Source organism: Encephalitozoon cuniculi, chromosome I, assembly GCF_000091225.2.
Source record: "Encephalitozoon cuniculi GB-M1 chromosome I, complete sequence".
In the NCBI taxonomy this organism is placed as follows: domain Eukaryota; kingdom Fungi; phylum Microsporidia; family Unikaryonidae; genus Encephalitozoon; species Encephalitozoon cuniculi.
The window spans coordinates 1-25,812 of NC_003242.2; the positions used below are offsets into that span (position 1 = coordinate 1).

A 25,812-nucleotide genomic window follows, 5' to 3' on the forward strand; every position below is an offset into this window, starting at 1 on the left:
CATGTTCTTCCCAAGAGCGGAGAGGCGAAAAGATGAAAGCCGAGAGTTTCTGCTAAGCCGAGGGGAGAAAGAATGTCCGCGACAATCTCCCTCAACCCAAGAGGAGAGAAAGTCACAACCACGCCACATACATCACAAAAGCCACTCCCATACACACAATCACACAGAAGGATGCCACACACCCATCAACCGCCCCTGCAAAAGCCCCAGAGACCCACAAACAGAAAGCTAAAAAGACACAAAGACTTAACACACATAACCACACTCACACACACAAAGCCTACACAAATAAATAAACACTCCTCTCCACACTCACAGCCACACATAACCACACATAACCACACATAACCACACATAACCACACATAACCACACATAACCACACTCACAGCCACACAACGAACGCCCATGTCCAACGAGTCCCCCATAATCTCTCAAGAGCCATGTCTCCTGCATAATCGAGAGCCATGTCTCCATCATCTTCCAGAAACCAGAGAGCCAAAAAGATGAAAAGCAAGAGTTTCTGCCAAGCCGAGGGGCGAAGAGAATGTCCGCGAGAATACTTTCTGCCAAGCCGAAGGGCGAAGAGAATGTCCGCGAGAATACTTTCTGCCAAGCCGAGGGGCGAAGAGAATGTCCGCGAGAATACTTTCTGTCAAGCCGAGGGGCGAAGAGAATATCCGCGAGAATACTTTCTGCCAAGCCGAGGGGAGAAAGAATGTCCGCGACAATCTCCGTCAAGCCGAGGGGCGAAGAGAATGTCCGCGAGAATACTTTCTGCCAAGCCGAGGGGCGAAGAGAATATCCGCGAAAGCTTCTGTCGACGAAAGAGCCGAGAGGAGAGAGGAGAGAGGAGAGAAAGTCACAACCACGCCACATCACACACAGCAACACGCATCAACAGCATCAACGCCGTCTGCAAAAGCGCCAGAGACCCACAGACAGAAAGCTAAAAGACTTACTTAACACACACAGAAGGATGCCACACACAGCCACACACAGCCACACACGAAGGCTACACAAATAAACACTCCTCTCCACACACACGCACACACACAAGGACTCACACAGAAGACCCGGATGTCCGCAGAGAGAGAACAAGACACGAAGCGTGTAGCTCACATGCAGAGATTCATGCACCCACAACCAGCACTCGTTCCAAGGGCATGCATGCATACACACACAATCACACAGAAGGATGCCACACGAAGCCTCACACAGCCACACGAAGCCTCACACAGAAGGATGCCACACACACGCACATGCTCCGCAAAAAGCTCTGGAGAGCAGAGATAGCTCTGGAGAGCAGAGATGAATGTCCTGCATAATCTCTCGAGAGCCATGTCTCCTGCACAATCTTCCGGAAAGCGCAGAACAAGAATCTCTGGAGCCGAGGGCGAGAATGCCCTGAACAGCACAATGTCCAGGAGAGAGAGAGCGGAAAGATCTCTGCAGAGCCGAGAGCGCAGAGCGAGAAGAACGTCCGCGAGAGGCGAAAGTAACTCCGCGAGAGGCGAAAGTAACTCCGCGAGAATCTCTGTCAAGCAACGCAAGGGCGAGAGCGAAAAAGAGGAGAGAGAGTCCCAGGCGGTAAAGAGGCATCCTCGACCGGCTGGCTGGACACAGACGGGTCTGCACAGAACACCTCCGCAGTCGCAGAGAGGAGACCAGCAGAAAAGGCGCAACACATAACAAAAACCACACGCATACACACACACAGCCACACACGAAGGCTACACAAATAAACACTCCTCTCCACACACACGCATACACACACACAGCCACACACACGCACACACACAAACAACACAACAAGCGCTCACCTCAAACAAAAACTCCTCATAATCTCTCGAGAGCCATGTCTCCTGCATAATCCTCGCGAGAGGCGAGAGCGAGAATGCCCTGAACAGCACAATGTCCAGGAGAGAAAGAGCAGAAGTAACTCGCACACGAAGTCACTCAGATGCAGGAGCAGAGCGCGAGATGAAATCAAAGGTAACCACACACAGAGCAGGAAGAGAGTCCCAGGCATCCACACTCACATACACACACGAAGGCTCACACAGAAGGATGCCACACGAAGCCTCACATACACACACGAAGCCACACACAGAAGGATGCCACACGAAGCCTCACATACACACACGAAGCCACACACAGAAGGATGCCACACACACGAAGGCTCACACACACTCCAACCAACGCCCAGCTCTCCGCACAGAGGCGCAGACAACGCAGGACTCAGGCACAACAGCTCGGCACAGAGATTCAGGCACGCACACCCAGCACTCGTTCCAAGGACATGCATCCGCAAAAGAAGGCTGCATCCATCCAGAAACGTTCTGCTGAGTCATGGTGTCTGGTGATCCTCTGTCAACGCAAGGGGGGAGAGCCGAAAGAATGCCCGCGGCGATCTCCGTCGACCCAAGAGACAAGGAATGCCCGCGAGAGCCAAAGGAAGCCCGAGGGCTCGTCGAGACAGAGCGCAGGAGAGCCTCCGCACGGCTCGAGGCTGCAGCAGGATGCAATGGCAGGACGCGCCGAACAGCCCGCAGCCGCAGAGAGCGAACAGCCCGCAGAGAGGAGACCAGCAGAAAAGGCGCTACAGAAGTAGGCAGAGGGCATAAGACAATGCAGATAAAGGGCGCAACATTCGACTTCGCATCAACACCCAGGGCAGCTCGTGCTCAGTCAGGACTATCAGGCACTCGCACAGGCAGTGCAGGGCAACTCGCACAGGCAGTGCAGGGCAGGCACCCGCACAGGCCGGAGGTCGACGCACAAGAACGCCAGGGGCTCCGTCGGCAGGCCAGAAGTGGTAGAGGCATGGGAGGAGAGCACAGATAGTCGGCAGCAAGTCTGTATGGCGTGCTCAGGCAGGACAGAGGCTCGAAGCAGACGCCACGGGACTCCACTCGCACACACAGAGGCGTCGTCGGCTCGAGAATGTGCAGAGGCGGTCGTTCGAAGGCGCGCTCGGAGAGTGGATGATTCGCAGATAGACGATCGATGGAGAGTCGAAGAGCGTGGCCTTCGGGAGCAGGAGAGCCCAAACAGGCGGCAAAAGACACACACGGAGCAGAGGCAGTCTCGGCGGCAGACAAAGCAACGGCGTGTCCTCTCGCAGAGAAGCACGGAAAGGCGCAGAGACACGGCACAAGAGCAGGCAAGACAGGCATCACACGCAAGACAGTCGATCGCATCGGATCCGCAGAAACGTGGAGGACTAAGACAGGCATACGTATGCATTATGTACGTACACATACATACATACATATACATACATGCAAAGGACGACAAATAACGTGCCAAAGGATGCACAAATAAAGAGACAGACTTCCCGTAGAAAGACAGCACGGCTCTCGATGGCTCTCGTCGCTCGACAGGGCCGCAGGTCAGTCTCTTAAACAGACGGCTCCAGAGGGAACAGCAACAGACACACACACAGAAGGATGCCACACACAGAAGACCCGGATGTCCGCAGACAAGGCACAGAGATTCAGGCACGCACAACCAGCACTCGTTCCAAGGGCATGCACACAGCCACACAGGAAGGCTCACACAGAAGGATGCCACACGAAGCCTCACGAAGCCTCACGAAGGCTCACACACGCACATGCTCCGCAAAAAGCTCTGGAGAGCAGAGATAGCTCTGGAGAGCAGAGATGAATGCCCTGCATAATCTCTCGAGAGCCATGGTGTCGTGATGATCCTCTGTCGAGGCGAGAGTCATGGTGCTCTGCATAATGGAGAGGGAGAAGAAGAAAAGACCTCTGGCAAGGGGAAGTAGCTCGGACGAAGGACAGAGCGCGAGATGAAATCAAAGGTAACCACACACAGAGCAGGGAGAGCCACACACAGAGCAGGAAGAGAGTCCCAGGCATCGAGGCAGGAAGGCTGCACACGGCACAGCATGACCAATGGTCTACAAAAAGAATATCACATCATCAATAGCATCGCTACAAAAGGCGGCGGAGATCGGAAAAGTAGAAGACGCAGAGACTTAAGACACACACAGCCACACAGGAAGGCTACACAAATAAATAAACACTCCTCTCCACACACTCACAGCCACACATAACCACACTCACAGCCACACGAAGGCTCACACAGAAGGATGCCACACACAGGAAGCCAACACACACTCCAAGCAACGCCCAAGACAGCTCAGCACACAGGGGCGCAGAAGGCCCCAGAACAGGCAATAGCGCTCAAGAAGGAGCAGCAGCTCAAGAATCAAGAAGGAGCAACATCACACAGGAAGGCTCACACAGAAGGATGCCACACACAGAAGACCCGGATGTCCGCAGACAAGGCAGGGCTCAGGCACAGACAGGGCTCAGGAGAGGTTCGAGCACGCACAGCGAGCACTCGTGTCGAGGGAGAATGCTCTAGTGATGGCGTCGTGATGATGTTCTGCATGCCGGCGAGGGGAGAAGAAGAAAAGGCCTCTGGCGAGGCAAGAGGGGAGGACGTCGGCTCGTCGAGAGAGTCGCGGCAGGGCACAGCACATAAGAGCACATGCATGCACACAGAAGCGGCATCGCTACAAAAGGCGGGGGAGATCGGAAAAGTAGAAGACGCAAAGACTTAAGACACACACAGCACGGCTCCCGGACCGGAAGCAACGGGCAGCTCAGCTCTCCGCGCAGAAGGCGCAGGCCTCGTCGAGACGGAGCGCGGCAGGGAAGGAACAGCAGAGCAGAAGGAGCCGAAGAAGCAGAAGAAGACGGGCAGAGAAGCCGAATGCAGCAGAGAAGGAACAGCAGAGCAGAAGAAGACGGGCAGAGAAGCCGAATGCAGCAGAGAAGGAACAGCAGAGCAGAAGAAGACGGGCAGAGAAGCCGAATGCAGCAGAGAAGGAACAGCAGAGCAGAAGAAGACGGGCAGAGAAGCTGAATGCAGCAGAGCAGAAGGAGCCGAGCAGAGAAGGAACAGCAGAGCAGAAGGAGCCGAGCAGAGAAGGAACAGCAGAGCAGAAGAAGACGGGCAGGGAAGCAGAAGGGGCAGAAGACACAGTGCAATAAGAGCTCTCCACACACACTCGCGCAAATGCACAGCCTCAAAATGTCGGAATCCTCCTCCATCCGCACAGCTTGCACACACAGCGGTCGTCTTCCGCCACACACACCGCGCAGTCGGTCTTCAGGCTTAGAGGCCTTCAGCCATTATACTCCCGACGTAGCTCCGCAGCAGCCAGCAGGCACGCCGCTCCACCAGAGGTCGCAATCAAGAGTTCCTCTCGTACTATCAAGATCTGCTGCACAGTCCACACAGTAGGGTAAAACTAACCTGTCTCACGACGGTCTAAACCCAGCTCACGTTCCCTGTTGGTGGGTGAACAATCCAACACTTCGCAATCTCTGCTTCGCGATGATAGGAAGAGCCGACATCGAAGAATCAAAAAGCAGCGTCGCTATGGTCGCTCGGCTGCTACAAGCCAGTTATCCCTGTGGTAACTTTTCTGTCACCCATGTCCCACGCACAATAGGACATGGGATCTCTAGGCCAGGGTTTCCCCCAAACAGTCCCGCAATAGGAACAGTCTCAAGCAGGCTTGTGCCCTTGTGCTCCACGCGTGGTTTCCTTCCCCGCTGAGCCCGCCTTAGGACGTCTGCGTTAGTCTTTAGCAGTCGTGCCGCCCCAGCCAAACTCCCCACATCCATCCACAAAGCACTGGGCGGAAGACATAGTGGTATCGCACTCATCCCCACCTCGCTGCATGCCCACACCCAGCACTTCACACATGCTAGAGTCAAGCTCAACAGGGTCTTCTTTCCCCGCTGATCAGCCCAAGCCCGTTCCCTTGGCTGTAGGTTCACAAGACAGGCCGTAGGGACAGTGGGAATCTCGTTGCTCCATTCATGCGCGTCACTAATTACATGACGAGGCATTTGGCTACCTTAAGAGAGTCATAGTTACTCCCGCCGTTTACACTCGCTTAGCCCACACAGGCCGTAACTAAAAGTGCACTGGGCAGAATTCACTTTGCGTCCACACACAAAGCTATGTTTTTAGTAAACAGTCAGATTCCCCACAACAAACAGTTCTAGCACGCTAGAGCCAATCCTTCTCCCGAAGTTACACATCAATCTTGCCGACTTCCCTTACGGCCCTTGCACAAAACACTTCCGCGGCAAACAGTGGACACCAGATGCGGTCTAGGTACGACAAAGCAGCCTCTTTTTCATCGGAACAGGCTCGCCCACAATCGCTGCTTCGCATCATAACAATCCGCAGCAGACAGCATCCAGTTCTGCTATCCTGGACAGGGCCGCCCCCATCCGTCACAGCCAAGTCGCCTCCCAGCCGCAATACACACAACTATCAATGCACCTCCGTATCCACAGTCGATTCACCCCTGCCACACAGGGAACCCTCGTCCACAGCGCAAATCATTTCCTTGTTACTGCTACCAAGATCTGCACATATCGCCCCTCCACCCCCGCTCACGCAGGACCTTCAGCAGAACGATACCGCCCCCTTACTCAGATACTCCCCCCGCAGGCATCGGAATGCAATTCAATCCCTTCCATTTTCTCCGCCGCCCAATTCGGTAGGTACGTTGCAACACGTTTCTTAGCGGATGCCAACCTCCATGGCCACCGTCCAACTGTCAAAATCAGGCCGCCGGATTCACTCACCTTGCATAAGACTCCTTAGCCCGCTTAAAGGTTCATCCCTTCTCGCACACCATGCTTACCACAGTATGCCCACTGGCAACACACTTAAAAGACATCTTCAAAGTTTAACGCAAGCGCATTAGTGCTTTACAACATCTTACACTCCCCGTCGCCGCTGTCCTGAGAGACATTTCAGAGGGAACCAGCTACCAGATGGTTCGTTTGGTCTTTCGCCCCTATGCACATGTCATGCCATCGAGTTGCACGTCAGAACGGCTTAGATCCTCCAGAACACTTTCGCATCCCTTCAATCAACACACACATAGCTCACCATCTTTCGGGTCCGACCGCAGCATCCATCCCCTCTCGGAAAACAATCCTGCCGTCGTCTCCTTGGTCCGTGTTTCAAGACGGGCGGGAACATCCCCCATTCACTCCATTCACTTTCATTTCTCATCATCCTCCTTTTCACACTTCAATCACTCTACTTATCCGCTATCGGTCATCAGCCATATTTAGCCTTCGGTGCATCCACCACCGCATTCGCGCTGCACTACCAAGCAACACTACTCACAAAAAAAGCCGCCGCGCCTACAGGCACATCGCCCTCTCCGCATCCGAATTCAATCGCACTCGCCGCTGCTGCCACAAACACAACCCGCCAAACGCAGTTACCACACAGGCTCATGCCATTTCACTCGCCGCTACTCAGGCAATCCCATTTGGTTTCTTCTCCTCCCTTTACTGATATGCTTAAGTCCAAGGGGTCCCCGTGCACACCGCACACAATTCAGACACCGTCACAACAACAACGCATATCGTCCTCCTGCACGTCCTTCATCGCCGCTAATGCCAATCAATCCCGTGAACAGAGAAACCACAAACAAACAAACATCCATCAAAACACAACAACATACTGATCCTGCTGCTGGTTCTCCAACAGCAGCCATGTTACGACTTATATCTTATCTAACACTCAGGACTCAGACCTTCCGATCTTCGTCCAGTGCGTCATCTTAGATAGCGACGGGCGGTGTGTACAAAGGACAGGGACACATTCAAAGCAGCTTCGTCAGCCGCTATTACTAGGAATTCCACGTTCAGAAGCCCCTTACACAGCTTCATCCCTCACAGCAGGCAGAAGCGCCATCTATCGTAGTGCGCGTGCAGCCCGCCTCATCTCAGGGCATAACGGACCTGTTCTCTTCCATCCCCTCCTTGCTCCGTAGAACACCGTCAAAGGGTCTCACATCTTACGCAACTTAAGACAAAGCTCACGCCATCCATTTAAAACGGCCATGCACCACCGCCGCATGCCTCATGCCATGCACTCACAGGCATCCTTCAGAGCCGGTAAGTTGCCCCGCGTTGAGTCAAATTAAGCCGCACACTCCACTCCTTGTGGTGTCCTTCCGTCAATCTCTTCAAGTTTCACTCTTGCGAGCATACTATCCCCAGAACCCGCATACTCAAGATTTCTCATGGACAACACACACTGTCCCGTCCAGTCGGCATCGTTTACTGCTAGAACTAAAACGGTATCTAATCGATTTCGATCCTCTAGCCTTCGTCCTTCATCGCAACATTAGTCCAAGAGCACAGCCTTCGCTTCCGCTCGTCCAGTCAGGGTCTTCGCATTTCACCTCTCGCCCAACTATCCAGTGCCCCTCGTCCTCTGCCACACACATCACTACATCCACACACAACCACAAACATCACACACAAAGACATACACAACAGACTACGGACATTTTAACTGCAGCATCCACCATAGACACTATTGGAGCAGGTATTACCGCGGCTGCTGGCACCCGACTTGCCCTCCAATCACATGCGACCCCTTTGCACTCGCACACACATCACTTCTCATAACCGCCTCCCCAAAGGATTAGGCAAGTTTCGCGCCTGCTGCCATCCTTGGACGTAGTAGCCATCTCTCAGGCTCCCTCTCCGGAACCAAACCCTGATCCCCCGTATCCCGTCTGCGCCTAGTTAGGCCATTACCCTAACTACCAGCTGATAGGCCCACAACTTACTTGCCAACCCCCACAGGGGCAGACCACTATCTGCAGTTTCCCGCAGCTACTGCTCATCCCGCAAACAAATCATCGTGCTATCACTGAGCCGTCCGCTAATCCCCCACAAAGAGTTCACAAGCATGCATGGCTTAGCCCCAGAGAATAGCATCCACGTCAGGCAGAATCAACCTGATGCCCCACACACACACAATCACTAACCATCAATCAAAAAACACACAACACCACTCCCCCCGCAAACGGCACCCCCCAAACCAGCCAATCATCCATCAACCCCACACACAACACTCACTCCTCTCAGCAGAGACACACACAATCAAGGCCCCCCACACTCACATTTTATCCCCTCCCTCTCCCCCAACACCACTGACCACAATTCCCCCGAGCACTCAACACTCAAACACACAACATCCCCTAGTCCAAACAGAACAGACCCAACAGCCCCTAGTCCAAACAGAACAGACCCAACAGCCCCTCCCCACACACACACACCCTCCAAACCATTCTCCCCCCATCCGAACACACCAATAAACACCCCTAACACCAATCAATCAATCAATCAATCAAACAAGCCCCTAAATCTCACACAACACCAATCACACACACAAAACAAACAACAAGCCAGAACTCTCACAACAACAAAAACACACTCCAAACAAACAAACAAACAAACAACACAGCTCCCTATCCCCCTCCACACCCTCCACTCATCCTTGCGTCCCATCCCACACAGCCCACACTCTAAGTCCCCACTCCATCCCAATCACAAACTACCCCCAAACGAGCCCCTAACAGTCCCCAATACACCCTCCAGCCAACCATCTCTCCCCCCTCCTGACAATCCAGAACACACCACACACCACACACCACACACAGCGAGCCCCTGACTGAATACCCGACCTTCAAACAACACACTACGCCCAAATCCCAGACAAACACACAGCAGAGCAACACACACTTCAAAATCCCCCTATCGTAAATAAACCTCCCCACACAACTCCCTTCACAACCCCCCCCCACACACACTCAAGACAACTGCAAACCGAAAAATCCCTTCCATCCAAACAGAGAGAGAACAACACACACACAAAGAGAAACAAAGAAACAGAAGCCGAGACCCAACCACTCCCACAACCCCACGCTGCTCACACACAACACACAGCTCCCTATCCCACAACAACCCCCACAACTCCATCTCCCATCCTAACACAACCTCACCGTCACAACATCACTGCTGCTCCCCAGAATCATAAATCCTGCTTCCAATAACCATCCACTAATCTCCGCCACACACACACAATCACACACCAACACCATCCAAACACACCACACTATCCTACTCCCGAAATCCCCTGCTTCTTCCATTCCCCGCCATCTCAATCCTTTCAATCACTACACTCCCCATCAATGAATCAAAGCGTGATCATTCACTCATCTTTTCTATCGTCCTCCCTCTCTCTTCATCCCACCTTCTCCGCAACACCTTCTCCACAACACCTTCTCCACAACACCTTCTCCGCAACACCTTCTCCACAACACCTTCTCCGCAACACCTTCTCCGCAACACCTTCTCCGCAACAAACCGCCCGAACAGACACCCGTATCAACGCCCTTATCGACATCCCAATCCATCCCAATCCATCCCATGCCCTCTAGTAAGTTTAGTACTTATCATTCCATCGAAGAATCCAAGTATTGTTATTGCAAACCAATCATACTGTATTCATCCTGCCACAATCGCGAGGGGAGAAGCACAGCCCATCCGAAAAGAGCTCCCTACTGCCCCAGACAGAGTCCCCATCCCTCTCCTCATCTCCGCCGCTCCTACCCATTCACCATCTGCCCTCCGCCATCCTACCTCCGCCATCCTAAATGGTTACTTCGCCTTACTCCACAACCTAAGAGAGTCTCCACATCCACCCCCCCCCCAAAATCAATAAACACCTCTCAACCCCCTCATCCCAACACCATCCCTGCCCCAACCACCCACCACATCGCCCTCCCCACCCAACTCCCCCAACACAGAGAGCCCCACACACTCACATCCACAAAATCCCCCACATAACCCAAACCATCCCAGTAGAAAACAAGAGCACAACCATAATCCCATTCGTTTTATTCATCACCCCCCAGATCATCCATGCCCTGCCCTGAAGACGGAGACCCCCACGAGATCCGAGCTGTTCAAACCATTCAGGCACACCATCTCAAATCCATCCTCCTTCACAGTTCAAACCTTACAACACACAATCCACAAACCCCCATCCTAATCCGAAGAACACCCATCTCTTGTCCATATCCTATGACCTCATACCGTCCCCCCACCGCCATCCTTGTTCCGCTCCTTGTCCAATCAGACAGAAGGTCCCACAACTCCACATCCATGCCTCCCTCCAACGTCTCCCTCCAACACTCCCGCCATTCTCCTCCTTCCATTCTCAGGAACCCCACAAGACAACCCCCCAGAGAACTCACACATCCATAAAAACCACCCCGTCTCTATCTCCTCTCAGAACTTCCTCCACACCCCCATCTCATCAAACTCCTCTGCTCCGAGTTCTCAGAAAGAGACTGACCTTCAGATCCGAGCTTCCGACCTCCAACTCCCCCGAGATCCAGGGTCCTCCACAGGAGAAGAACCCCTTCTTCAAGCCCCACCTCCCTTGCTCTCTTACCCATCTGCGTCCGTGTTCCGCCATCCTCTCCCTCCTCCCAGAGCCCCGAAACAGCTCCTTCACACATCTCCCTTTGGATACACCCCAACCTTGTCGCCATATACATTCCGCCCCCTTGAACCCAACACCATCTGCTTGATCGACTAACTCGTAACCTCCCCCGAGCCGTCATGCCTGTAATAGTACACACATCCATCCGATTCCTCAATTCATCACCATTCCTCTACAAACTTTTCATACTCCAGAGCCCCCAATCCCCAGATCCGAAGACTCAAATCGAGCCAGATTCCGAAGAGCTCAAATCAAGACACATCTCCTTGATCCATTCCACATCTTCCCCCGAAACCATCCCCCATCTTCAGCCCCTCCTAAACCTCCCGCCCCCATTAATGTATGTCCTCGATACATCTAGAGCCATCCTCGATACATCTAGAGACTCCCTGATAGATAGATAGATAGATAAATAGATAAATAAATAAGTAGGTAAGTAAGTAGGTAAGCAAGCAAGTAGACCCCATTCTTCCCTAAAACCCCCCAAAATCAAGACACATCAGAAGTACATCATATATATTCCAGCCCACAGACACCCACATCCGCCCAACACCTCCAACAACAATCCCACACTCCCTATCCTTGCCACCCTTCTTCACCTGCCCACACTCCTGTAATATGACACATCCCCTTTAAGACAAACAGACAGAAACTCTGCTTCCTTCTCAGAGCCCCCGATACACCGAGAATCCTTTCGGGCTCCGGCATCCAGCACTTCCACCACCCACAGTCAGTGCCATCCATCCCACCTCACAGCCCTCTCCTTACCCAATCAGTCGGCATCTCAGAGCCCCTGTGTCTGCCACAGCCACGCCAAAAGATCCCCCGATGTCGCCACAATCAACAGTCTCCCACAATCACATCCGGCAACCTACAAAGCCTACGACAGACAACCGAATCCTCTCAGCCCATCAGAAGACCCGTTCCCCCTCCACAATCCCCCCCGCACCCAGGCACATTTCTGCCCCGAGATCCTGCCGCCAATCCCCCCATTCATAACCCATATGTGCAAGGATCGCCAACACACATCCCGCCCACAGATCCAACACAACCGTGTCAAAACACCGCTCGCAAAGTTGACCTCAACTATCGCGAAAGGGCCTTTGCACAGGAGGAGCACCATGGGACGCCACAGGGCCGCCTATCACCGATGCTATAGGAGATCAAGCAAAGAATCGTCCGCCATCATCCCTTGCAAGACAAGAACCTACTCGACGGTATCAGAAACGGCCTGGAGACAAACGAACCCAAGCCCCAACGAACTGCTGCTGTCGATGCTGCCACCAGTGCCTCGACGCCCTAGAGGAGGCTGTCGTCCACTTCACGCCCCTCTTCTAAACAAGATGCCACAGACTTTTCCTGCTGCTTCCGAGCGGCCAATGCCCTCTCGACGACTATCCAAGGCCACTCAAAACGTTCAAACACGCCCTTCGGAGCGCCCTGCCCCATGTCACCGAAGGCCCGGACCAAGAGGTCCAGGAGGTCGAGATCCCCCAGAGGCTTGCCATCCTTGGTCTCTTGGCCCCGAGCTTGGTCTCTTGGCCCCGAGCGAGGTGCAGTTCGACTGCCTCGAAGCCAGCCGGACCTGGAACACCTTCATCGGTGCATACACGAAATAAGCCTCAAGCCCTCTACCTTCCCCATGGCATTGATACGCCTCTCTTCAGAGACAGTCAGGCGAGCCGTCCAGAAAAGCCGATCGCCAAACGTCCCAGAACCCCAGAGAGCGCAACCCCACGAGATTCTTCGGGATGCCACCACCGCCTTCGACTCCCTGCCCAAAAGCTCAAGTCCCTCAGGACATCATGTGCCCAAGCCGTCGATGATCTTCAAAGGAATCGAGGCCTTTTCTGCTGCATTCGATGAACGATGAACTAAGCCGGATGCTGCACGAAGCAGAGCATGCTGCACGAAGCAGAGAAGAACCCGTCCGCCCGAACGAAAGGACTGCCAATCTCGGAAGGGCCCTCTCCCCTCATAAGACTGCGTGGACTCCCATGCTCCATGCTCACTGCCATCCGTGCTTTCCTTCACCTTGCTAACCAACGACGAAACCAGGGCGAACACAGGATCAAACACTGCACCGTACTCGCCGCGCCATCACGCACCAGACCCGGAGACTCACCGAGCTGTTTGATGACCGTGCCCACCGCCCTGCCTCGTGCCCATCAATCAGCCCGCGACTACTCCACTCCATGACTGCACAAGAGGCTCCGGCGATACGACTGCCACTGCTGCTCATAGTCGGCTGAACACACGTCCCCCAGCGCCTGCCTGCTTGCCCGATTAAAGACATGTGAATATCCCCTCTTGAGCATCCGTGTGCTGGGCAGCAGTCCTTGCACGTCTCCGATCGATGGCCGCGCCCACCCAACTCCCCGAGACTGCCAAGCCAAAGCACTCCAACCAATCTGAAGCCGGTCCAGCCCCACTGGCTTCTCCAACAGCCCCCATGCCACGCCCTGCATCCCATCTAGCACCCATGCCTTCAGATCATCCAGACTTCCGATCCAAGTCCGCTCGTCTTAGATGCCAACCGCCCCGTACAAACAACTGCGGCACATTCAAACAACCACCGTCAGTCGCTGCCACTAGCCGTCCAAAGCCAGGCAACCCATTCCTCCAGCCCCCAACCAAAGGCACGCCTCCCCCAAAGAAGAAGAAGAAGAACCACACAGAAGGATGCCACACACACGAAGCCAATCCAGAACCAAACACCAAACACACAGAAACAGAGTCCCCCAAACCACAAACTTCTACACAGCATCACACTCCCATAACTATCCCTTCCTCCCTCCTTAGCCAGAACACCCAGAGAGAGAAAAGAGGCCTGCCACTCCTAACATCAAGGCCAAGCACCATCCCAGCAAACACTTATCAACCACAATCTCCGCACATCCACTCACACACCCCGCTCCAGCGCCCCATCTCCACTGCCCTCCTCCACCAAAACCTCCACATCCGAGCTCGGAACATCCGACACACAGGCAGACTCCACGGAAGCCCCACAAAAGGTGCCCAGACAGCCCAACAAGCACAGCCACATCCTCCAAAACAGCTAGCAACCCTCTAGCCGGCCTCTCCTCATCCTATAAATCAACCATAACGAATGCTCTCATCCCCTCTCCCGCAAAGCCTCCGCCATCATCTTCTCCATCCAATCATCCGGAGTCCCACACAACTCCTGCAGAACATCCGAGCTTCCCTCAGAGCCGCATCCCAAAAGCCAGGCCCTTGTCCATCCGCCCCTCCGCCAGGGAGCGGACATCGCCAGAACCCTGCCTCAACCCAAAGACACACATCCCCAGTCGCAGGACCAAATCCCCAGCACCTCAACACATCAGAGCCTGCCACAAAGCCCGCTGCGAGAGTCGCAAGGACAACCAACCCCAAGCAAAGGCCATCACTTCCACTCTCCTCCCTGTCCAAACCCACAGAAATACTCCGCATCGCCCTTTTCCGTCTTGATCGGCTGCCTCCACCGCCGCACAGCCTCTCTATCCCAATCGCCGGGCCCTCCCATCAGCCATCAAGAATCTCACCCACCTCAAGCTCCTTGCCAGGAAGGACATACCTGCACACCCCGCAGTCTCCAGCCATTCCGACAGAGAGACACCTAACCTCACCAACCAATTCTATCCATAGACGCAATTAAGACCTCGCTTCCATTGGAAACACACCTCATCCATCATCCGGGACCCCACCGAGAGTCCAAAGCCCGCCCCTGCCACTCTCTGGATAGACAGCACTGCACCGCCTGCCCTACTTCCCGAGGTCCCGCCCCACGCCCTTGCAAAGCACAGGAAGCCCCCCACGCCCTACCCCCAGCTCCCGAGATGCATTTGCGCCCTTCACCACAATCCCCACAAAGCGCCTGCTGCAATCCAGAGCTTCCAGCAACAGAGCCGCCGACCCCTGCCGAACATCCGACAGCCTTCCGCAGATCCCAAGCGCCTTCCCGCACACCTCGCACCTTCTCCCGAGAAACCCTGCACATCCTCTGCGAGAACCGTTGTCTTGCAGTTTCCAAAGTCGTCCACACACCAGACATACCGCCCAAGACCCCCGCCTCCCAGGCAGCGAGTAACCGGGCACATCGCACCGCAAAGCACCCAGCACGCCGCCAGAGCTGCAAACTCAAAGCTCCTAACCCGTGTGTTGGCCATCCGCTCCGCATCCCCTCTCCGAAGCACTCCCCACGGCACTGCACTCTCCGCGACATCCCCACCGAAAGAAGCTCCACCTTCTCGACAATCCCAGGGGAGCGAACAAGAGAAAGACACCGCCCCTCATACAACCCACAATCCTAGAGCCTCTGCCTCATCCAGTCCTCTCTCCCCATAACATTTCCAGCTCTACAGACCACCCAGACCCTAGCCCCGCCATCAAACCCAGTCCCCCCAACAATACACGCCATATCCTACTCACAACGAAGTCCCTACTACTAATTCTCACACACCCAATCATATCAGCATATCCATTTCATCCATACTTCTTCTCTACCCCACATGAACATCACACACGTTCCAGAGATACACAGAACTGACAAGCAACACACCGAAAACCTGCGACACTGGAGGAAGATCCTCGGCATTGCTCCATTCGTCTCAATTGTATTCCCTGCCATCATGTACTTCATCTCCGACGAAGACAGTTTTAAAAAGAGTCTTCTCCTCAGGTTCATCACAATACTCCTCCCCTTTTCATACTCAGCGGTACAGTATGCCATACTACTCCACACCACACCATACTACACCCTCAATCTCCTATTTCTTGCATTCGCCGCCATCTCCATCCTTTCAATCACTGCACTCCCCATCAATGAATGGAAAGGTGATGATTCACTCATCTTTTCTATCGTCCTTCCCTCTCTCTTCATCCCACCCACCTATCTCCTCTCCACCTCCTGCCGCCTTGTTCCAGGACAAACCGCCTTCACAGATACTGGCATCAACGTCCTTATCGACATCCTGATCCTACTATGCCCTCTAGTAAGTCTTGTGCTCGTATGTAAAGAACCCGAGTACCGTCTTCTCTCTGCAGTCCCATTCCCCATACTCATCCTGGCACGGTTGCTCAACGACAGGTATTGCCCATCCGAAAAGAGTGCTCCGCCTACTGCCCCATGGAGAGTCGCCATCCTTGTCCTCATCCTCACCTCTGCTGCTCTTATCTACGCATTCATGATGTGGACACCCATTGCCATCCTAAATGGTTACTTTGGCTTACTTCACAAGCTAAGAGAGTCTTTCCTTTCACTAAGGCCTGATTAATAAACAGTTCTCCACTCCATCTATCGACACGCTCTTAGGCCACACAGACCATCCCTAACACCCACCCACCAGATCGCTCTGCTCTCTTCAGTCAACATACATAAACACACACACACATCCAGGAGATCCCCACATAACCCAAACCATGTCAGTAGAGAACAAGAGCACAACCATAATACCATTTGTTTTATTCATCAACACATCACTCCACTCAGATCATCCATGGCCTGCCCTGAATCCTGAGACGCCGGAGAACCAAGGTGTTCAAAGGATTCCTCCACACTATCTGGAATGATCCTGTCTCCTTCACCTTTCAAACCTTACTCCCAGAGGATACTCAAACTTGCCGCATCCTGGTATTCCTTATCCTCATCTATCTTCTCAACGTCGCTCGTCTCACCAAGATTGCCCCCCATCTCACAGCATCCCCCATCCCCTCTATTCCTGTAACCCGGAACATCAGGTGGTACACAATTGGGCACCCACTAGGAGAGTCCTTGAACATCCCAACCTCCACCACTCCTGCCATCCTCCGCTCTCAAGAACCCCACCACCAGACGGCCTCGAGAACTCCCGCCCTTGGTGTAATCTCCTGCATCCATGAAGAGCCTGTCTGCATCTGGGCTCTTGAGAAGTTCCAGCACACCCGCTATGTCATGGAACACCTTCTGCTCCTGATCTCTTCAAGAGACCTTCCACCTCTCCTCGCCTCCCCTGTCCCACTCCTCCTTGATCTTCTCTGGGCTCTCCACCGAAGAACCCTTCTGTGGATCCTGAAGCGCTTCTGGCCACCCCTGCTTTTCTTGCCTGTCTTCCTGCGTGCTCCTCCAACCTCCACGAACGGCATCTCCGCTTCCTCACTCGCCTCCCCCTCCCTCAGAGACTCCCCACTCTTCTTGCTCTTAGTCTTCTCCTCTCCGGATCCTGCTCCCGATCCCTCTTCTCCATCTCACTTCTCTGCCTTTCCTTGACTACATTCGCAACCTTGTTGATATATCTCCTGTCTATCTCCTCTCCCTTCTTCCCCAGCAGCATCTGCTTGACTAACTCCCTTGTAACATCTCCTCCATGCTCTCTGTGTGCATCTAATAACAGACTAGTGTTAACAACAGTACATTCTAAGTATAGACCGCGGCTAATCTCATCTTCATCAACCTTTGCCTTCAAAGCCTTTCTCACGCTTCCCTCTGCCAACAGCCCCATCAGCTCCTCCTCTTCCAACTCAAGGCAGATCTCCTTGCATGCATTGCACACTATCTTCTCTGCCTCAACTACCCGCCTCAATCTTTCCGTACTATAAAGAAACCCTGCGCGTTCCTTAACCCTACTCCAAAACCTTCGATACTTCCTTTTCTCTTCTGCAGACACTTCACCAAGTGCATTTTCTATCATGTCGCTAAGTCTGTTTATGATACTTTTTCCATACTTCACTACATGACCATCTCCCGCTTTGTTGCATTCAAATATCATTTCATGCACTGTTTCCAACGACTCGCTAAACATCTTGCGGCCTCCCTTGTACACCTTTGATGCACCTGCAGATATCTTCTTCAAGTACCCGTCCATCATTTCACTAAACAGCCTCTCAGATCGATCATCCTTGTATGCTATCCCGCCAACCACAAAATACCACACCGCGTGAGAAATATTGTGTTCTAAAAAGGATGCAACACGTCTCCTGGCATTTCCCTTCAAGTCGCCGTACTTCGTTGTCGGTAGCACAGCAATATTGTATCCCTGGAACATAAACGGGAATACTATCACCTGGCTATCTGGCCCGAGTGTAAAGGCGGCAGCCTTCTCCAATCGTGGGGAGCAGTCCATCACACCAGCCGCTGCAACTAGCGTCCATGCTGCATAGATCCGCCTCATGGGCCAGATCTTTCCTCCTGCTTAGTCGCCTCCATCTCCTTTTCATATGACGTCGTGATGTCTCTCAGCGGTGCTTGCTGCCCTGCACAGGTCATTTCCTCCAAGGCATAATGTCCTTTTGCTCCTTACCTCTTCACCGCAGAACCTTCTCAAACTAGCCCATTCCATCCACCTACAGAGCATCCTGCCTGCCGCAGCTCCCCCCGCCATCGCTCCCGCACAAGGCTGCACACAACTGCCCGGCCCCATAAAGCCCTCGTCAGCACACATGGCCCACAGACCACGCCTTGTCCCCACACCCAACCAATTGACCATAAACACGTATCCTGCTGCTTACCTATCACGGCCTTTCCACAACCCGAATCCTGCCCGCTGACACTGACGGCTCCACCTATCCCACTCCCGGCCCGCTACTACCGCCGTGTCGGTGGCCATGCTCTTCTATCTCCCTGGAAGCTACTGTCCCCACCCATCGCCCTGCTTGTTTCATTCAGGCGAGATTGCCCGGGAAGAACTCCCCCAAGCCTCCGCACACACGAAACAAGGCGTCTAACCAACGCCAGGAACACTCGCCCACCATTGGTCCTTGCAGCCGCCATCTGCTGTACCCCCACCCAATATACGTCGATCCCCTGACCCTTCATGGGTATCATAGACGTCCAGAGGTCTCATTTGACTGCCACGCCGTCCAAGGAGAGGGATGCACCAGCACACCCTCCCCCCACAATCTTGCCTGTCTGTATCCTTTTTCCATACACATCTATTGCACTTCCTGTCCTCATGTACTACATCCCGGAGAAAGGCCAATTCGACCAAAATCCCTTTCTCAAGCTCATTGCAATACTCCCTCCCTGCCTGTACTCGGCGGTCCAATTCCCTCTCCTCTTCCTCGGCAACCCCGAGTCTTCCTGCACGCCTCGACCTGCATTATATGCAACACTCTATCTGCTCCTGGATGCCTCTCTCCTTGCATTTTCTGCCATCTCCATCCTCTCGATTGCTGCATTCACCACTACAGAATGGAACAGCGATGAGGTTGTGGCCGTCTGCTCCACCCTCCTCCCCTCCCTGCTCGTACTGCCTGCCCACCTGCTATCCACCTCCTGCGCCCTTACCCCAGGGTCAATCGGATTCACAGACTCCTCTGTCGACATTCTCATTGACCTTCTGATGGTGTCACTCCTTGCAGCAGGCCTAACGCTGAATGTGGACGAGTCCTGGCGCTTCTTCCCCTACATCTGCATCAGCTCCCTCGTCCTTGTCCTGGCAAAGTTGCTCCGGAAGAGCAGCTCCATGCCCAGAAGGGACCCTGCGCCTGCTCCAGCCTGGAGGATAGCCGCCTTTGTCCTTATCTTTGGCCTTTCCATGTTTGTTTACTTTTCCATCCTCTATGAGTGCCTGCTCATTTTCGGCAACCATTTCCCCTGGTTCCCAAGCCAAGCACCTTCCAACGACTTGACGAATAAATGGTAGCCCGGGACCTTGCATACACACAGCCTACTGCCTTCAATGGATACCCCACACCATCTGTATCCTCCTTCCTCCCCATCCACCTCCTTTCCAGCCTAGCTACATGTCGTGTAAGTTCTATCCAGCCACACTCCTTCTATTTACGTCCCTGCCCTGCCATCCGAAGCATCTGAATAACGTCAAGCAATACTTCGTCCACTCACTTCATATATTTATTATGTCCATATGCCACATACACATAGTATGTCATCAGATCTCAGGAATCCGAAGAATAGTGAGAGTCCGGAGAACCTCGCTGGTGTTCTTGGGATTCCGGTACTCTATCCTGAACTCATTCCCATTACTCGTCATTTCACACCGGACACCAGGAGGATACCGAAACCCAGACATATCCGAGGACTCCTCCTTCTTTATCTCATCCACATCGTCTCCCTTCCCAAACGACGAGCCTCCGACCATTCCTGCCCTCTCAGTCTCCGTGGGCCTGAACATCAGGTGGTAGACCACACTCTCTCCTCTCTCGCCCTTGAAAAGCCCAACCTCGACCTTTCCCACCTTCTTCTCCCCTCCCTCCTCAAGTATCCCATTTGCTACCATCTTCCATCTCTCACTCCCGCCCTTCATGTACTTGCCAGTCCGGAAAAAAAACCTGTCACACTCCTTGCTCTTGATGAGCTCTGAAACTTCCACTATGTCATGCACCTTCTTCTGCTCCTTAATCTCTTCAATCGATCTATTTTTCCACCTCTCCTCGCTTCCTTTGTCCAGTTCACGCTTGATCTTCTCAGCACTCCTCTTCCACCGGAGAACCCGGCTGTGTATCTTGTAGTGGTGCCCATCGCCTTTTCTCTTCCCCTTCAAGCTCTTCTTACGCCGAGCCCCTCCAACCGCCGTCTCTACCAACGGAACCTCCGCACTCTCCTCCTCTTCTGCCTCTACACCTTCTTCTTCTTTTCCGTCCTCTTCCTTACTCTCCTCCTTAGCCTCTCCTGCACCCCTCTTGCCTCTCCCTTTACTCTCCTCCCTCTTCTCCCTCTTCTCCCTCTTCTCCCTCTCCTCCCTCTCCACCATCCTCAACAGCTCCTCCTCATTCTTGGCTCTTTCCTCCTCCCTTCTCTTTCTTTCTTCCATCTCTCTCATTTCTTCCAACCTTTTTCTCTCTCTAACTTCACGAACTGCATTGTTGATGCTCTCATCATCAATACCTTTATGCTCTATAAATGCTTGCTTGAATACTTCTGCCATAATGTCCACACTCTTATATTTCTCATCTGTACTCACCAGTTTATGGTGATCTATATAACTAATTAGCGGCACCTCAATATCAGTGTAAGGCATTACTATCTTTAAGCACAAATGTCTTGAATATACTTCCATAATAAAGCTCATTCTGTCTTCATCTTTCTCCCAGACATATGCACACACATCGCATATTATCTTCTGTGCCCTAACCATCTCCTCTTGCCTTTCTTTGGTACACAACCTTTCTCCATGCTCCTTGATCTTCCACAGCATCTCCTCTTCTTTCTTCCTTTCCTCAGGCGACAGAGACCCTGGTATCCCCTGCATCCGATCCTCTGCAGAGCGGGCAAGCCGTTGTCCAAACTCACTCACCATACTGACATTTTGCTTAAATACTTCCATCACCAGGTCCATCAGCCGGATCCCAGATCTTCTCCTGGCCCCCTTATACAGGGAAACAGGATCTGAATCCCTGGAAACGGTCGCCTCAAAAACTTCGTTTATCAAACTTTCAATCCAACTACTACCTCCAGGCACATGCATCCATACCATCAAACGCCACACCAGCCGTCGAAGTTGCATAACAACTCCTTCGACATACTTCTTTTCACTTTTATCTACATCCTGGTATCTTGTGGTTGGGAGTGCAACAACTCTATCTCCATGAAAAATAAATGGAATCATCACTCTTGTGTCTAAGCAGAGTTCTTTCTCGAATGTTCTTATCCTCTCCACCTCTGAGTCATACAACTTACGGGAAAAGGCTTTCTCAAGTACTTTTCTTACCTTCTTCATGCCTTCAGACTCCTCCACATCGGACCCGTGCAACCCCCCCCCCCAAGCAATCCAACCATGCACACTACCCATGCCCTCATTACTCGCCAAGGGCACCCACTTATTAGACTCCCGATGCTCTCTCCTTTGCTCCCCTGGATCCCTCGCCAAGCCTCTTATGCACTCTCTTCCCGTAACATCTCCAATTCTACACGTCACCCAGATATCAACACTAGCATAGAGTTAATACATGACACCCTGTACGCCGGCATCCCCTATTTCTCCCCAACCTTCTGCCTCTTACATTTGCCATCGTCTGATCAGTACAGCCATTGTCCATAACTGGAAACGGAATCTCAGTTCACTCTCCTTTTCCGCTGTTTTCTCCCTCTTCTTCTATTCCTCGCCTATCTCCCTCCCTTCTTTCTGTCTTGTCCCAGGACAATAGGGTTCATGGACGCCGGCATCACCATACAGACATGTTGATATCATTATGCTATGTGGCAAGCTTAGCACCTATGTGTGAGAGACTATCCTTTCTTTGTCGCCATCTTCCCTGTTCTTGTCTGGTGGATTGTTCAAGGAAAAATCCTTTCCACCAAGCAGAATCCCCTATGCAACCTGAGAGTAGATGTCTTATCCCTGCCTTTTCCTTGGCTATCCATTTCTGATATATATCCATGGGCGTCTTTGATGATCACTTCGATCAATAATCAAGTAGAAACATATCATTCCACTCTTCCACCACATCCAAGCCAAGGAAAATCGGCCCGTCGTAACAGAAAATGCACAGTAAGGAACAGAACACAAGCATAACACTATTTGCTTTATTAATCATCACATCACACCACTCAGATCACACATGGCCTGCGCTGAATCGTGAGACGCCGGAGAACCTCAGAGGTGTCAGAGGGATTCTCCCACACTATCTGGAATGATCCTGTTTCCTTCACCGTTTCAAACGTTACTCCTTTTGGATACACAAACATGCCCTCATCCTGGTATTCCCTATTCTTATCTATCTTCTCAATGTCATTAGCCTCAGCAAACTCTGGGCTCATAACATCTCCCATCCCCTCTATCCCTGTAACCCGGAACATCAGGTGGTACACAACTGGGCATCCACTAGAAGAGTCCTTGAACGTCCCAACCTCCACCACTCCTGCCATCCTCTTTCCTCCGCTCTCAAGAACCCCAATCGCCACCATCCTCTGCCTCTCACTCCCGCCCTTGGTGTACTTTCCTGTATCCATGAAGAACTTGTCTGCATCTTCACTCCTGAGAAGTTCCAGCACACCCATTATGTCATGGAACACCTTTTGCTCCTTGATCTCTTCAAGAGACCTTCCCTTCCACTTCTCCTCGCTTCCTTTGTCCCACTCATCCTTGATCTTCTCAGGGCTCTTTCTCCATCGGGAAACCCTTCTGTGAATCTTGTAGCGCTTCCGACCACCCTCACTTTTCTTACCTGTCTTCCTGCGTGCTCCTCCAACCTCCACGGACGGTATCCCAACCTCCTCACTCGCCTCCACCTCCTCTGTTTCGCTCTCCTTCTTCTCCTCTTCCTTGGCCTCAGAGACTCCCACACTCTCCCCTTTCTTCTTGCTTTTTGCCTTCTCCTTGCTCTTTGCCTTCTCCTTGCTCTTCGCCTTCTCCTCGTCCCTCATCAGCTCTTTCATATTCTTTTCTATCTCCCTTTCTCTTCTTCTCTGCCTTTCCTTGACTACATTCGCGACCTTATTGATATATCTTTTGTCTATATTCTTTCCCTTCTTCCCCAGCAGCATCTGCATGACTAACTCCTTTGTAACATCTCCTCCATGTTCTTTGTGCGCATCTAGTAGCAGCTTAATATCAACAAAGGCACATTCTAAATATCCCCTATGGCTGGCTTTCTCTTCACCAAGCTTCGCTTTCAAAGCCTTTCTCATGCTTCCCTCAGCAAACAGTCCCATCAGCTCCTCCTCTTTCAACCCAAGGCAGATCTCCTTGCATGCATTGCACACCATCTTCTCTGCCTCAACTATCTGCCTCCATTTTTCTGTATCACGAAAAGACTCCACATACTTCTTATCATCATTCAAATCACTTCGCATCTTCTCTTTTTCTTCTTCAGACATCTCGGAAGGCATGCTTTCCATCTTACTATCAATTTCCCTTATAAGACTCTCTCCATACCTTGCCATCTGCCTACTTCCCTTAGAGTCACATTCAAATATCCTTTCATACACCATTTCCAGCATCTCACTAAACGTCTTGTTCCCTCTTATGTATATCCTTGATGCATTTATGGATACATTGTTCAAATACTTCGACATCATCTTATCAAACAGTTTGTCAAATCGATCATCGTTTTTGTATGACACATGCCCGACCACGAGATCCCATACCACACTAGAAAGACTGTAGAGTAAAAACTCAGGATCTTTCATGTACCTGGTGCTTCTTTTGTAATCGCTGTACTTCATTGTTGGTAACATAATGATATTATCTCCTCCAAAGGCAAACGGAAATATTATTGTCTCATTATCTGGATCTAATTCGAAGGAGACAGCATTCTCTTCTTCCGAGGAGCAATACATTACATCAACTACGACAATTAAGACCCATGGAGCATGCCTCCACCACATAGGGCACGCCCCTCTTTACCCAATTTGCCACTATCTCCTTTTCCTTGCGATATTGGAATATCAAGAGGGAAGCCACCAACCTGCACAGGTGATTTCTCATAAGCCATAACGGGGCTCTTTCCCTACCTCCTCAACATCCAACACGCAACTATCCTCGAGCCACACACTCTGTCCTATAACTCACTCCGCTAGCCCTGCAGTGCATGTATGCATTTGTGTTAACACGAAACAACTCCAATCTCCTGGAGTCTCTCTTGTACCAAAACGTAAGACTGGGCTCTCAAGATACTCTTGCAAGCTACCCATTATCTGTAAGATGAGCAGAATTCTATCGTCCAATACAATCAGATGGCGATCTTCTACACAGCCATCGTAGGTATAATCCTAATCTCCATCCATATAAATAACACCCAGATAACAATAACCTTCATTCCATTTATTTATATATCCACCATAGCACATCACCGAATCTCAGGAATCCGAAGAATAGTGAGAGTCCGGAGAACCTCGCTGGTGTTCTTGGGATTCCGGTACTCTATCCTGAACTCATTCCCATTACTCGTCATTTCACACCGGACACCAGGAGGATACCGAAACCCAGACATATCCGAGGACTCCTCCTTCTTTATCTCATCCACATCGTCTCCCTTCCCAAACGACGAGCCTCCGACCATTCCTGCCCTCTCAGTCTCCGTGGGCCTGAACATCAGGTGATAGACCACACTCCCTCCTCTCTCACCCTTGAAAAGCCCAACCTCGACCTTTCCCACCTTCTTCTCCCCTCCCTCCTCAAGTATCCCATTTGCTACCATCTTCCATCTCTCACTCCCGCCCTTCATGTACTTGCCAGTCCGGAAAAAAAACCTGTCGCACTCCTTGCTCTTGAGGAGCTCTAAAATCTCCACTATGTCATGCACCTTCTTCTGCTCCTTAATCTCTTCCACGCTCTTGCCTCTCCACTTCTTCTCATAGCCCTCATCCAACTCACGCTTGATCCTCTCAGCACTCTTCATCCACCGGAGAACCCGGCTGTGCACCTTATAATGGTGTTCTTCACTCATCCTCTTTTCTCTCGATCCCTTCTTCTTGCGCCGAGCCCCTCCAACCGCCGTCTCTACCAACGGAACCTCCGCACTCTCTTCCTCTTCTGCCTCTACACCTTCTTCT

The 25,812-nt window shown here is 52.3% G+C and overlaps 11 protein-coding genes and 2 non-coding genes across 13 annotated transcripts, besides 1 other annotated feature; 5 read left to right on the forward strand and 8 right to left on the reverse strand.

Annotated features, from left to right (window-relative positions):
- Positions 1–4,116: 4,116 nt before the first annotated feature.
- ECU01_0010 (uncharacterized protein) lies at positions 4,117–4,593 on the forward strand (the record flags this gene model as incomplete). Its single annotated transcript, NM_001415161.1, has 1 exon — positions 4,117–4,593. One exon carries the CDS (start codon positions 4,117–4,119, stop codon positions 4,591–4,593), a length of 477 nt encoding a protein of 158 aa, NP_001402090.1.
- Positions 4,391–5,086: a sequence feature (Protein overlapping with rRNA (ECU01_0020, CAD24874.1) was converted to a misc_feature.).
- ECU01_0023 lies at positions 5,014–7,486 on the reverse strand. The gene has a single exon (NR_183206.1). It is a non-coding gene; the product is annotated as a 5.8S-23S ribosomal RNA (ribosomal RNA).
- A 49-nt stretch (positions 7,487–7,535) lies between these two features.
- On the reverse strand, positions 7,536–8,832 carry ECU01_0025. Its single transcript, NR_183207.1, has one exon. It is a non-coding gene; the product is annotated as an 18S ribosomal RNA (ribosomal RNA).
- Positions 8,833–11,157: 2,325 nt separating this feature from the next.
- Positions 11,158–11,529, reverse strand: ECU01_0030 (uncharacterized protein; the record flags this gene model as incomplete). Its single annotated transcript, NM_001415398.1, has 1 exon — positions 11,158–11,529. One exon carries the CDS (start codon positions 11,527–11,529, stop codon positions 11,158–11,160), a length of 372 nt encoding a protein of 123 aa, NP_001402091.1.
- An 859-nt stretch (positions 11,530–12,388) lies between these two features.
- ECU01_0040 (uncharacterized protein) lies at positions 12,389–13,003 on the forward strand (the record flags this gene model as incomplete). Its single annotated transcript, NM_001415541.1, has 1 exon — positions 12,389–13,003. The coding sequence occupies one exon, from the start codon at positions 12,389–12,391 to the stop codon at positions 13,001–13,003; it is 615 nt and encodes a 204-aa protein (NP_001402092.1).
- An 833-nt stretch (positions 13,004–13,836) lies between these two features.
- On the forward strand, positions 13,837–14,457 carry ECU01_0050 (uncharacterized protein; the record flags this gene model as incomplete). Its single annotated transcript, NM_001415557.1, has 1 exon — positions 13,837–14,457. One exon carries the CDS (start codon positions 13,837–13,839, stop codon positions 14,455–14,457), a length of 621 nt encoding a protein of 206 aa, NP_001402093.1.
- A 71-nt stretch (positions 14,458–14,528) lies between these two features.
- ECU01_0060 (uncharacterized protein) lies at positions 14,529–14,834 on the reverse strand (the record flags this gene model as incomplete). The annotated part of the gene is made up of 1 exon (NM_001415573.1): positions 14,529–14,834. The coding sequence occupies one exon, from the start codon at positions 14,832–14,834 to the stop codon at positions 14,529–14,531; it is 306 nt and encodes a 101-aa protein (NP_001402094.1).
- A 1,058-nt stretch (positions 14,835–15,892) lies between these two features.
- On the forward strand, positions 15,893–16,657 carry ECU01_0070 (uncharacterized protein; the record flags this gene model as incomplete). The annotated part of the gene is made up of 1 exon (NM_001415593.1): positions 15,893–16,657. The coding sequence occupies one exon, from the start codon at positions 15,893–15,895 to the stop codon at positions 16,655–16,657; it is 765 nt and encodes a 254-aa protein (NP_001402095.1).
- Positions 16,658–17,533: 876 nt separating this feature from the next.
- ECU01_0080 (uncharacterized protein) lies at positions 17,534–18,529 on the reverse strand (the record flags this gene model as incomplete). Its single annotated transcript, NM_001415615.1, has 1 exon — positions 17,534–18,529. One exon carries the CDS (start codon positions 18,527–18,529, stop codon positions 17,534–17,536), a length of 996 nt encoding a protein of 331 aa, NP_001402096.1.
- A 642-nt stretch (positions 18,530–19,171) lies between these two features.
- On the forward strand, positions 19,172–20,002 carry ECU01_0090 (uncharacterized protein; the record flags this gene model as incomplete). The annotated part of the gene is made up of 1 exon (NM_001415629.1): positions 19,172–20,002. One exon carries the CDS (start codon positions 19,172–19,174, stop codon positions 20,000–20,002), a length of 831 nt encoding a protein of 276 aa, NP_001402097.1.
- A 246-nt stretch (positions 20,003–20,248) lies between these two features.
- On the reverse strand, positions 20,249–22,108 carry ECU01_0100 (uncharacterized protein; the record flags this gene model as incomplete). The annotated part of the gene is made up of 1 exon (NM_001415650.1): positions 20,249–22,108. One exon carries the CDS (start codon positions 22,106–22,108, stop codon positions 20,249–20,251), a length of 1,860 nt encoding a protein of 619 aa, NP_001402098.1.
- A 758-nt stretch (positions 22,109–22,866) lies between these two features.
- Positions 22,867–24,645, reverse strand: ECU01_0110 (uncharacterized protein; the record flags this gene model as incomplete). The annotated part of the gene is made up of 1 exon (NM_001415162.1): positions 22,867–24,645. One exon carries the CDS (start codon positions 24,643–24,645, stop codon positions 22,867–22,869), a length of 1,779 nt encoding a protein of 592 aa, NP_001402099.1.
- A 461-nt stretch (positions 24,646–25,106) lies between these two features.
- Positions 25,107–25,706, reverse strand: ECU01_0120 (uncharacterized protein; the record flags this gene model as incomplete). The annotated part of the gene is made up of 1 exon (NM_001415177.1): positions 25,107–25,706. One exon carries the CDS (start codon positions 25,704–25,706, stop codon positions 25,107–25,109), a length of 600 nt encoding a protein of 199 aa, NP_001402100.1.
- Between the last annotated feature and the right edge of the window lie 106 nt (positions 25,707–25,812).